This window comes from Notechis scutatus, chromosome 1 (assembly GCF_049901735.1).
Source record: "Notechis scutatus isolate UNSWTSFEM ecotype Mainland chromosome 1, rNotScu1.2, whole genome shotgun sequence".
NCBI lineage: Eukaryota > Metazoa > Chordata > Lepidosauria > Squamata > Elapidae > Notechis > Notechis scutatus.
In genome coordinates this window covers 253769365-253783255 of record NC_142009.1, presented here as the reverse complement: position 1 = coordinate 253783255, position 13891 = coordinate 253769365, and the positions used below count along the sequence as shown (strand labels likewise).

General features: G+C 35.6%; 1 protein-coding gene across 1 annotated transcript in view; it reads right to left on the bottom strand.

The window, feature by feature from the left end:
* The window catches only part of SLC5A12 (solute carrier family 5 member 12), a 28863-nt gene that overhangs the window by 1125 nt on the left and 13847 nt on the right, over positions 1-13891 (bottom strand). The window contains exons 8-14 of the mRNA XM_026664625.2: positions 12742-12830; positions 8628-8740; positions 7283-7350; positions 5666-5752; positions 3119-3288; positions 2682-2785; positions 926-1053 (exon numbers count right to left, since the gene is read on the bottom strand). Of these exons, the coding sequence (XP_026520410.1) occupies positions 926-1053; positions 2682-2785; positions 3119-3288; positions 5666-5752; positions 7283-7350; positions 8628-8740; positions 12742-12830 (759 nt within the window). The remainder of the gene's footprint in view (positions 1-925; positions 1054-2681; positions 2786-3118; positions 3289-5665; positions 5753-7282; positions 7351-8627; positions 8741-12741; positions 12831-13891) is intronic.

Genomic DNA, 13891 nt, shown 5'->3' with positions numbered 1-13891 from the left:
CTAGAACTAGAAAACCTTGAATTACGCCGTCTTCGGTCTGACTTAAGCATGGTATATAAAATCATACATTGCAATGTCCTACCTGTCAGTGAATACTTCAGCTTCAACCATAACAACACAAGAGCACACAATAGATACAAACTCAAAGTAAACCGCACCAAACTTGATTGCAGGAAATACGACTTCAGCAATAGAGTGGCCAATGTCTGGAATACTCTACCTGACTCTGTAGTTTCTTCCCCAAACCCCAAAAACTTTAACCTTAGACTGTCTACTATTGACCTCACCCCTTTCCTAAGAGGTCTGTAGGGGGCGTGCATAAGCGCACCAACGTGCCTACCGTCCCTGTCCTATTGTTTCTCTTATTCTTTTATTTTTCATATATGTACCCATTTCATGTATTCACAACTATGTATACTCTTATACTTATTATCTTGTAAACAATTGGCAAATCAAATAAATAAAAATAAATTGAAGTCCACACATCTTCAACTAGCCAAAGTTGAGAAACGTTGCCATAAGGTAATCAAAATTAGGGATACTTGAAATTGATATCATCAAATTCTTCTAACATAACCTTCTGAACAAAATAAATAGATTGGAACCTAATGATTTATCATTTTTCTCTCCTACCCAAACCTATTAGTGCTATTCATAGCTCAAAACAACATGCATTTTTATTAATTAGAATTATATATATTTGAAATAAAAACTATTTAGTGTTCTATCATATAGATTTTAGGATGTCTTAGTAACCATAAGATTTTTTTGAAGTCCAGTCCTTAGTGAAAAAATTTTCATTGAAAGATAATGAAAAAATATAGCAGGACAGGGTATCAAGAAATGGGATGGAGTCTATCAGGCTCAACCCCATCCATTGCTCTGATATGTCAAAGAATATGTCAAAAGAATAAAATAATCTTACTTGAAGTTCTTTACTGTTATGATCCACTCCACACCAGCAAAATGCTTTGTATTTAGGAGACCAGAAACAAAATAGATTGCAGATTGGGCGAATTAATAGCGGTTTAATATCTTTTCCTTTATTTGGACCTAGGCAGAACAAAACATCATTAACTGTCTATCAAAAAAGCAAATATTATTTTCTAATATTTTATATAAAATCTTAATTCTGAAAGCAAACATTTCCGTGTCTTGTTAAATCACAATAATTCTTTTAGTATAAAATAATTAGAAGCCATGTCCCTAATTCATCCAGTAGTTTCCACAAATTTTGAAATAATGTAAATCTTATCCATTCACTTGTCAGTTTCAGCAATCTACATTGGACCTTCTTCTGGTAACTGAAATTAATGCAGATTTTCTAGAAACGGGCTACTGAAATCTTGACTAATAATGAAAGATTTAACGCAATGAACCCTGGCCATCTTACTAATTCTTACCCAAATCATTCCATTAATACAATATATGAAGTAAACTTAAAAATTACATAGGAATATATTTTGTCTTATTTATGAACGATATTCCCACCATAAACAACAGCAGGAACAAAATCTGTTGGATGATGTTCACTGTAGTGGTAACTAAAAAACAGCATTGTGAAAAACTCCACAAACATATTTTTTATCAGCAGCATTGTCAACCAAATGTCAAATGCAGTTCAGTTTAAGTGTAAAGAAATGTTCTTATAAGGGGGAGAAGGGACCCTAGCATCATACATACAATGATGGAGTCTGAGCCATCTGATACTAAATAAGAAACTCTTGAGGTTGTATGGACTAGTTCAGTGAAGCAGAACTATTCACTCCATGATAGGTATAGATAATTACTCCATGCTACTCACTGAAGAGCCATCTCACCCAGTGGAATAGCCCATCCAAGTCATTCCAGAAGAGACCTACTTTGGAAGCCCTCTGCCAAAAAAAGTTAGGTGATAGGATCCAGAGGAACAGCTTTTTCTGGTCCCACCCTCTGGAATATTTTCTCACTAGAAATTAATCAGCCCCCATATCCTGGCCTTCCAGAAGTACCTTAAAACATGGCTGCTGACTGGCCTAGGGTCCTGATAGGAGTGCTTCATGCTAGGTGTGATTGATCTATCCCCGTGTCACCTGTCCTCTTGGTTTTTAGTCTTATTTAATCTTGACTGATTTTTTAAAATGTATTTGTTAAATCTATATGCCATCAATCTTGTGGTTTGAGCTGACATTTTGTATTATCCTTTTATCATTTTGTTAGCCATTATCTATCCATGTGCTAATATTTAGCTGAAATATGCTTTTCTACAAATTTTCAACCATTTCTTATAGATCTTCCCCTTTTCTGGTATAGCAAATATGCTGTGTTACCTGAATATTCTGTTCTCCAAGTTAAGCACATCCATTTTTTTCAAGCATTCCTCATGGGACTTGGTTTCCAGCCCTCTCACAAATATCTTTCTTAAATGTGAAGCCCAAATCTGGATATAGCTCTCTGATATTCCATCTCATATCTAGCCATGATTTGTTCACCTCAATTGAAACTGAATTAGCCAAAGAATGGCAACCAAATGCAATGTCTTGTTTACTATTTGAGAAGTTAATCAGCCTTGAGAATGTCCAGATTATTAAAAGTAAAGCTATCATTTTGCTTGTTTCAAAGAATAGTTAAAGCCCATGAGTAACAGAATAGTGAAAAATTAAGGTTGTTTTCATGACTGCGAATATCAGAAAAGAACTGACCTGTCACAAAACTGATCAGTAGCCCTGCAATTATACATCCAAGACAGCCAACAGCACTATAGTAGAGATACGACAAAGAATACCAGGAATCTGCTAAATAAGGCCTAGGAAGACAAAATGGAACAAAGTCTGTAATTGGTTTTGCTGTACACACAATTCCCTTACCAATTGGGTTTGAATCTTAATACCATATAGATGATTGATAAACTTTAAGACATTCATAAGTTTAATTGCAATTTAATGATACAGCTACAACACAATAGACACATAAATAGATTGATGGTAGATAGATAGATAGATAGATAGATAGATAGATAGATAGATAGATAGATAGATAGATAGAATGATTAATTGTAATAGTGGGTTATAATTACTGTGGAAAGCAATTATGAACCACTGTCATAAAATATATAGATGATTAGATAAGAATGTGATACCTTTCAGGAGGTAAAGTTGGAACTATTGGTACAACCATATCAGTACTATTGCATCCAGCTGTTGAAAGGTAGAGTGGCAGAGTTTTTGATGGTGGAGCAGGATACACAAAAGCTCCAATGCCAACCCAAAATGCCAAAGTGATTCCAGTAGCGAGACCACCAAAAGCACCCTTAAATAAAAGCAATCATGAAACAGTATTATTGGAGTTGTCAAAATTTAACTACCTGTAAATCTTCTAAGCTAGGAAAAGTATTTGTCACTTCTGAAGGACATCAGGTGCAGCATCTCTTTATATCTGTAAGAGACTCAGAGTTTATGGAGCTATGAGAAGATTTCCCATATCACACCCCAGTTAACAATGAAGTGTCATGAAGGATGGATCATTTCTTATGTTTAATATCAATAATAAAAATCAGCAAAAGTGTTCCGGTTTGAAGTCTCTTCAGCGACAGACAGAAATCCGCGATCGTGCGTGGTTTCGGTCTGGGCTCGCCGCTGGAGCGCCTCGAGCAAACTGGTTTCGGGGCTAAGCCACCCCGTAGAGGTGGTGAAGAGGGGGGAGACCGCCAGCAGGGTTGCGGAGAGCTGCATCTCTCCTCCTCAGCTGGTCATTACTCCCTTTCCCGAAGGCAGTTGCATCGCTCCCAAAGAAGAGTCGGAAGCAGCGAAGGAAAGTGAAAAGGGAAAGGTTTGGGGTTTTTTTTCTTCTCTCTCCTTCCCTATACTGACAACTAAGAGACTTAAATAAGAAATCGGAAAAATCCGCTTTGACATCAATAGGCAATTAAGCTGAAAATAAAATAAAAAGCCAAAGGGATAATAAAGATTTCTGGACACTAATTTTTTTTTTTTTCATAAGCAGGAAGGGAGAGAAAAAAATAAGGGCAGGATCTGGAAGAGGGAGGAGACTGCCTGGAATTAAAAAGAATCTACAGTAAAACTTCAACAAGACTTCTAAAAGATATATTTTAACTGAAACTTTGTAACTAAAGAGTAACCCCAAGAAGAGAAAGTGAAAAAAAAGAGCAAAAAGAAACAGCTTGCGTGTATTTGGATTATTTGGTGATCTTTGGATTCTTGGTTATTACATTTGAATGACTAAAAATAATCGGGTGGTTGTTTAAAAATTTATACAATGGCACCACTTCTGGATGAATTGAAAATGGAACTTTAAAAGTACAAAGAAGATGCACAAGAAGGGAAGGGTTCTTTTGGCTTCGTTTTTCAATTCTTAGAAATGGAGATTTGGAACTATGAGAAACAACAAGAAACGTCTGCAAAACAAGAAGACTGGGACAAAGAAGAAGCCATCTTTAATGAACAAGTAATTTTATGTGGGGAAGAAAAAGGAAAGGGGGGAAAGAGAATGGAGAATTTAAGATTTAACAAAACAACCAAAGAAAAGAAAAATAATTCGAAAAATAAGTATAATACTGGAAAGCAACAGAAAAGGGGAATACAGAAGAGAGAAATAGAGGTAGAGAGACAAGGATGTAAAAAGGGGAGAGAGAAGAAGAGAGGGAAGAAGGAAAAGAAGTTACAAAGGACCGGAGCAAGATATAGAGAAACAGGACCTATTTAGAGATAATGGGTGAAAATCTAACTGAAAAGGGGATTCTGTAAAGGTACATAAGATTGTATTGTTATATTAGTAATAGAAATAACTTTAGAAAATTGGAAACAATGTATGATTAAAATGAGGGATAAAATAGTGTAATTTAGTGAAATGTTTGTGAATAAAATAAGTGAAATAAAATAAATGAGAAAATTGAATTAGGAAGGGACGGGAACATTTTAATTAGTTAACGTTTTATAAAATATAAGTGAAGAGGGGGGGATTAATTATGGAAAGCTTATAATTGTTCCCATAGAAGTATGATATTTAATTGAAAAGTAATGTTAAAGAAGTTAAGACTTTAATGAATATTAATATTAATGGTAGAATTGAATTGGAATGGAATGTGTTGTTTTAATTACATACATTTATAATTTTTTCTTTTTTTAAGAATATAGTGTGTATTTTAAGAATGTACCAAGCAGAATCCGAATGGAAGTTATGTATTATATTGAATGTTATTACTTGAAGGTATATATTGAAGCCTAAATAAGAGTTAAATGGATAAACTTAAAAGATATAAAGGCGTCATACTCCAATCAGTAATTACAGGAGAAATTTTGTTTAATGAGAAAAGATAATAGATAATTGAAACAGGACAGACAAAAAATGCAAATATAATGATTTGAATTGAGATGAGATAATTAAAATAAAATTGATAAAATTAAAAGAGGGGAGAAGCTATGCAGAAAATGTAAAATAGTAATAAGATATGGAATAGAATATAAAAATGAGCATGAACCTGAATTTGTGTCTGTACGAAGAAATGTAACCCGGGATTACGCTACTTTCAAAAAAGATGTTTTATTTGTATTTTTTTTTCTTTTTGTGAAAACTCAGATAAAATTTACAAAAATAAATAAATAAATAAATCAGCAAAAGTAATAGAATATACAGTATGTGCAAAGTTAATGCTATTTTTGTTACTTACTTTCCAGTTGGTACAAGGAAAAATAATTCCCAGTGTAAATAATCCCAGCATAGGTCCTCCACACATTCCATGGATACTAAGTGAAGCCTAGTTTGAAAATATCACAGTTATCTATACTATATATATATCTTTGGTTAATCAGGATGAAGATTGAAACCATCTGGCACGCAATGAAGTCCCCATTCAAATCTTCAGGCCACTGTCTTCAAGCTCTGTGCTCTCAGCTCACACAATACAGAAGCCTGATGATGGCAGATGAGATTCTGCTGAAACGTTGCTACACTTTAAATCAACTACAATGCGTGGGAAAATACCAACCAAGCGATCACCATACATTAAGTACCCATGAGAACCTCAGAAAATAAATATATATATATATATATATATATATATATATATATATATATATATATATATATATATATATATATATATATATCTCATTTCTATAACATACTGTTTAATTGTTTTACAGAGAGTTTTTTTCAATAGTACATGGGTATATATTTTAAATATAAAGTTTACAAAGTCTTCTATGAATTAAAAATTAGTCACTTGCACACAGAATTTGGCTAAGTTAGCACAATTTCACCAAGAAAATTCCTGATGAAAAGTTGTAGGAGCAAAAGAAAATCCTTCAGAAAATTCACTTCTATAATGCTATCTAACTCAAACTACCGCATCTATAATAAAAAAGAGATGTATATCTATCTTCAACAAGACATATATTTTCCAACATGTATTGCTTATTCAAATCCATCTTAAGCAATCTTTTATTTATTTATTAAACTCATATGAAGAGGCAACTAACAGTTCTTTATTTATTTAAATACCAGCCCCAAGAACTTGCTTGTGAAGACACTCAAATGTATGCATAAATATGTAAAATTATCAGAACCATAATTTCTGGTTTCTTAGGTCCATCCAGGAGATGTCAGTGGTATCTGTGACATGGCATGCATGGTAAAGCAGGAGAATCCTCCATATTTTCATGATTTAGGATTCATGAATGCAAATGAAATACAATTTAATCCTGCATATACACATTGCCTATATTTGTAAATGCCATATTTATACTCAAGGATATAAGAGATAGCAAGTTTAATCAAAAAGAAAAGTTGTTTCAATTAAATAGGCTCTATGATTACTCTTCCTGATTATAATGTGTAGGGAAAGTAACTGATGATATATGAATATGAATGGGTTTAATGGCAGATAAGCAGTCTATGAATTTAATCTGAGCAGAACTCTCTAGACTTTTAAATCCATCTGTCACACTTTCTCACTATGGAAGTTGAAACTTTCTTTATTCCAAGAGCCCAAGAGCCGCAGAGGTGCAGTGGTTAGAATGCAGTACTGCAGGCTGCTTCTGCTGGTCACTGGCTGCCAGCAGTTTGGAAGTTCGGATCTCACCAGTTCAAGGTTGACTCAGCCTTCCAACCTTCCGAGGTTGGTAAAATGAGGACCCAGATTGTTGGGGGCAATATGCTGACTCTGTAAACTGCTTAGAAAGGGCTGTAAAGCATTGTGAAGCAGTATATAAGTCTAAGTGCTATTGCTATTCAGGGAAGATGATACAAATTCAAGCTCATATCAAATACTTAGTCATGTAGTTACCTGCACAACACCACCCATGAGTGATGCAGCAACAGCCATTGTAGTACACAGTACTCCAAATACTATGCCTGGAGAAAAGGAAGCAGTTTTCATTATATATATATATATTCAAATATATTTTCATCAGATTGTTGACAACTAATGACAGCAGTGGATGGATTTCAAAATTTCCTCCTATCAAAAGGACATTCCCAGAGATTTACTCCATATGGGACTTTCCAGAAAGCAAAAAGTTTGGGATAGAATATTTGCCCATTCTTCCCTTCTCCTTTAACTTTCATAATTGTCCAAAGCTTTCACATAAAATTTTAATAGAAAATGACTAGTTAAAGGGAGATGGTAAAATCAGTTGAAAACATTTTCACATTTGCTCCTTCAACAGAAATTCCCAAGATATTTTCAATCTATTATTCCAAACTGCGTTATGCAATATGGTGTTGACATCTTCATTTTCTCACTTTCTTTAAAATAATCTTTTTGCCTTTCGTGTTGCTGTTTTGAGGACAAGATAGAACTTCAAATTTCAATTACTCATGGATAGAAGCCAATGTAATTTCCAACAAAAGCATCTTTTTAATGGCTTACTTTGCAGGAAAAATGTTATAATAGTTATCTATCATATATTTCATCCAAAATCATTTTCATTGGTCATGATTGAGAATGTCAATAAGCCAAGCATTCATTCTACTATGATGCCACAGAATGACCTTTTCATGATCTCTTTTGAGCATACATATCTAAATCACAGAATATCAAAGGAAAGGTAATCCAGTCTCTTACTTGGCTATTCATATATATTGATGGCTGTGCTTTTAGCTGCTAGGTTGTATCTTTGTTTGGGTCCATTTTCTTTCAAGGATGGTCAATAGATTAAAAATTCATGCCTGAATCAATCTGTACAGATTATAAGGAAGCACTTACTTCCTTTAAGCTAGTTAATATGCAGTGTTCTTGAGCCTACAGCTCAGAAAAGGTGGAGCTCATTAAGTTAATCTATTAATCCTCCCTTGATTTTATATAAAACTATAGTCTAAGTGCAGCTGATTAAGAACCCAACATCTCTGGATATACTGCTCCAAAATTATTGCTGATAATTTGAGATGATAAATATCTCAAAAGAGAGCAAAGCATTATTAAATAATCATATCCTTCTTTGCATACACTGATAAGAGAAACTGTGTGTAAGTCATTGCCCAGACACAGTCCTTCTGATATTATATTAAGGCCTTTTGAAAAGGGGAAAGTTTAAACACATCAGTTTTAAAGACATTTTCATTTTGAAAAATAGATTAAGAAACAGTTTCATTTAAACTTAAGAAAAATTAAGGTAATATTTTCCACCTACATAAGCCTTTGCTGGTCCAAGTGCTTGCACGCTCAGAAAGTTTTGGAAAACAGTTCTTGACAAAATCTTCAAATGTTACTGTTGCCAGAGCATTTATACTTGCAGCCACAGTGCTATAAAAGTAAGCATGTACAATGTCAGAACTACAGATTAGTCCTTAAAATGTGACTGGCCCTGGGACAAATAATACTAAATTATTTCCATCCATCTACTAAATAGCTTGTTATGGGATAGTACTGCAAAAGAAGTAAAAAGTAAAAGGTGAAATAAATGAGGCAAATCAAATAAGAGAAAGAGAGGTTTGAACTATATTACTAATACTACCACCATCACTCCTCATGCTAAAATAGCTAAAGCTTCTGTTCCACAAATAATAATTATTAGTTGAATGTTCTAACAGACAAGATGTCTTTACATAATATGTTAAACCTGGATTAAAGCATAATTGCTTGTTCTTATAACATGCTATGCCTAAACAAAAATTGGTCATGTGGTTGCTTGGTTCATAACCTACTAAAACAGTGGGATTCCTACAACATCCATTCCATTTTAGCTTAGATTAGGATGTTGTTGTGTGAATTTAGACTTTGCCCAATAGAGCCAGATTCGAAATTGTGAAACTGGGAAAAAATAAACTTTATTTGAGGGCAAGAATTTATCTCGCTGCATTTACTGAGCAGAGATTACTTATTGGCTTCAGACATTATATAACACTATGGTTTACTTTAATCCTAACTTCTTTATATAACTCCCTAAATTAAAATTAAATAAGCATCATTGATTAATACAGTGAAAGTATGCCTACCATCCCTGTCTTAATGTTCCCTTTTACTCAGGGGTGGGATTCTACTATTTCGTATCTATTCGCTAGTACCGGTTGTTAACATTCTAAGCCATTTGGAGAACCGGTTGTTAGAAGAAATTACTGGCCTAATCCTGTAAGGAAGGCAGGAAGGAAACATTCTGGTGTTGCTTACAGAAACTGCCTCTCTGTTAACCTTTATTACATTCTTGGCAGGACTAGATTTCCTGTCTCAGGAACCTCTCTGGAGTTTTTTTCTCCCTCCTTTGCTGGTACTTTGCTTGTGTGGAGTGACCATTCAAAGTTACAATGGCATTGAAAAAAGTGACTTATGACTATTTTTCACACTTATGACTGTTGCAGCATCTCCACAGTCATGAGAGGCCAGGCGAGGAGATGCGTGCCTCAATGTGAGTGATATTGAGTTGGCCATGCCCACCAACTAAGTCACGCCCACAGAACTGGTTGTTAAAAAAATTGAATCCCACCCCTGCTTTTACTCATATCTATTTCATGTAGTAATAATCATGTTTATATTTATATATATATTATCAAATGCATGTTTGACAAAATGAATGAATGAATGAATGAATGAATATACTTAAACTATGTGAATACTTATGTTGCAGCTTTATCTAATTTTTGAGGCAAGGTTTACTAGTACCATCATAACTAAGGTTTATGATATTTTAACTTTATTTTATTTTTCATGAATTTTGTATTAGTTTATAAAAATATAAAATACAATGAAAATAATGGGAAAGTAAAGGAGGAAAGGAGGAAGAGGAAAAAGTGAAAGGTAAAGGGGAAAAAAAACTAAAAGAATTGACTTCCAACTCTTTTTAGTGAAGTAGAAATAAAGTTATAACATCAACTTTTACTTTTACATAGTAATATATATTAGGTAACAACAAACCTATCTAATCAGCAAAATCCAAAGTCAAAGTTTTTTTTCCATCTCAAGCACAAAGTCCAGAAGTAATTTTCAAGCAGAAACAAAGTTAGCTGTATTCTTTTCTTTAATTAAAGCAGTCGGTTTAGCCATCTCTGCTGACTCCATCAGCTTTTGCAGCCAGTCAGCCTTTATGGGGAATTAAAGTATCTGCCCATTTTTGTGCATACAGCATTCTTGTTGCTGGATATTTTTACTATTTCTGCATCTCATATTGTTTTTCCATGGCTCTCCTTTCCTCCTTCAGGGAGGAGCTAGCATGTATGACTTCTGTTGCATTAAAAATGGAAATATTTTACATTGACACAGATATCCCTTTTTATAAACAGAAGTTCTACTTCCATTACTTGAAAGATTAAACTCTTGATACAATAACTGATTAGATGATCATGCAATGACATAAATGCTACAGCATCAAAAAGAGCTTTCCATACATGAACATGTTGCGAAGGGGGTTATTTGTTTCTTTGTTAATGTTCTTGTTTGCTTGTTTTGTGCCTTTGAATCAATCTTGATTCCTGGCAACTTCTTGGCAACATGAGAGTGATTGGCCCAGGTCACCCAGCTGGCTTTGTGCCTAAGAGAAGACTAGAACTCATGGTCTCACCAAGCTGGCTCTCCTGAATAAAGTTTATTAAGATTTCAATAGTTTTATGAAGGATATTTAAATAGTTATTTTCAAGGAAAGATGGAAACATTAGGAAAGTCAACATATTGTTACATTTTATCTATTTCAATTTTCCTTCCAGCCTTTTCCAAAAATCTCTTTCTTTTTTTTGCCTCTCTCCCAATCCTACAAATGCAGCATCTTCCAAGAAACAAGGAATCCATGGAATAACTCATTTTCTTATTACAAAAAGCACATTATCCTATTCCTAAGAATTAGCAGCCTTTGCTTCAAATCTCCTGTACTCATCCTGGCCTTCTGATTTTCTGATTTCTTAAAGAATAATTAATGTTTTAATAATTAATGCTTAATGCTTTAATGTATGGCACATATCTAATGTATGTGTCATACATTATCTAATGCAGGAGTCACAAACCTTTTGGAACTCAGGGACCATCAAATTCATAATTTTAAATCCTGAGACCTCTAATATGGCTTGCTGACATTGGTGGGAAAGAGAGAGAAAGAAAGATCTGATTTAACCTCTCTCTATCCCTTCCTCCCTCCCTCCCTCCCTCCCTCCCTCTCTCTCTCTCTCTTTCTTTCTCTGTCTCTTACTCTGTCTCTCTCTCTGTCTCTCTCTCTGTCTTTCTCTCTCACACACACACACATACATACACACACACACACACTCAGAGAGAGAGAGAGAGAGAGAGAGACGGGTGAGATTCAAATTTCTTAACAATTGGTTCTGTGGGTGTGGCCTAATTTGTGGGTGTGGCTTGGTGGTCATGTGACTGGCTGGGCATGGCTTGTATGTAAATATTATTAATATTTATGTAAATGTTGATTTTTTTTATTAAAAAAAGTGCAACTTTTACCCAAAATCAGCCAAAGCAGGCAGGCAGATTGAGTTGCTCACAGAATCAGATTAACTTAGAGATCTATGATTCTGCAATTGGCTACCTGAGTCTGTCTCATAAAATTTGCTTGTAAGCAAACTCACAAAATTAACTCACAACACACTATGTATGTAAATATTGAATTTTTTTATTTAAAAAAGAGCAACTTTACCCAAAATCAGGCAAAGCAGGCAGGCAGATTGAGTTGCTCATAAAATTACAGATTTACTTACAGATCTATCTATCTGCAATCGGCTACCTGTACCGAATAATAGAAGATTCAGTCCTAAGGAAGGTTTAGCTCTGCAGAGCCGAAGACCTAAAGATTAGCTAGAAAGCAAGAAATGCAACAATTTCCTGCTTTTTAGCTAATCGAAATCTCCTGGCACAGCAGAACAGCTGATGGTCAGGGGAAAAAAAAAGGAAAAATAGCAACTTAGCAGGAGTGAGTGGGTGGCAAGCCATGTGGGTGGCGCAGCCTTGTGTTCCTGCGTAGCCTGGATTAATTGCTTTGGGGGTGCTCTGGGGGTGACATTTCTCTGCAGACCACCAAAATTTTCTCTCAGACCACCAGTGGGCTGCAGCCTACCTGTTGGCGACCAGTGATCTAATGTACATACCACACACACACATAATCTATTGGTAGATAGATGATACCATGCTTTTAAAATAAATTTAGAAAGAAAAGATAATCTGTTTGTCAAATTCCCTGCAGGCTTTGCAGTGAGAAAGACAAAAAGTGGACAGCGTTTTAGGAAGAGGAAAGGAGGGACACAAGGCAGCCTTTTCAAGAACTTCATTCCCTTCAGCTTGGTTTGACACACCTCCATTAAATCCAGCATAGGACAGACCTTAGTGTTCCACTGAATGCACACGCAACAAATAGGCCTGGAAGTCCAGGAACTGATGAAAATATTATCATCACAAAATATGGCATTAGCTGTGGGGGGGAAAAGGAGAGAAGGAAGATGAGGAACACTTTTGCTATACAACCTTAATGCACATATAGACTGAGCTCATGAACTTCACAAATCTCAAAGAGCACCATCATGTGCACAGAGGAAGACACATCTGTCTTGATTTCTGGCAACTTCTTGGCAACAGTTTTTTTGGAAATGGTTGCCATTGTTTCCTCCCTAGGACTGAGAGTGACTAACCCAAGGTTACCCAGCTGGCTTTGTGCCTAAGGGAAGACTAGAACTCATGGTCTCACCAAGTTGGCTCTCCTGAAGGTGTGAATAAAGTTTACTGAGATCTCTGGATTTACTTCACTTGATTCTCCAGTGAAGTAAATGAAGCTAAGGGGCAGAGGGCCTTTGTTCTTCTAATATGGTCAGTGTAGGGTCTAGACTTCAACAGTGGATGGACACACTAGACAGCCTGTATAGTGGCTGATTCATCAAGAAGAAATATGATCTATAAACTGATGATTCCCACCACCAATTCTATCTTAGGTATTCAATGCAAGATCAAAGTGATGGGAATATAAAAGTGGGGAGATGGATACCTAAATGCTGAAAATTCAATCTTCACCACTTCCTGGCAATGGAGATCCCATCTTGAGAAAATTGCTACCAGGTGTAGATAAATTCTCTATACATAGACTGTCTTCCTTCTCTTTATTTCCCCCACCATCCTTTGCAGTAGATTCAGAAACAAAAATGCTAGGACCATGATGGTAAACCAATGGCACACCTGCCGGAAGGGACATGCAGAGCCATTTCTGCTGGCACGCGAGAAGTCGCCCAGAAGAGCCCTACTGTGCATGCGCGCGTGCCCCCCGCCAGCCAGCTGATTGTCGGGTATCTGTCATGCATTCGTGGGGGAGATGCATGTGTGGGAGACATGCGCACATGTGCAAAGGGTGGGGGCATGTGGGGGGTCACATGCACATGCACAGAGGAGTATGGTGTGTGAACAAGGGGTCATGCGTGCATGCGCAGGGGGGCGGGGGGTGCATGCACTTTCAGCATACAACATGGAAAAGGTTAGCCATCACTG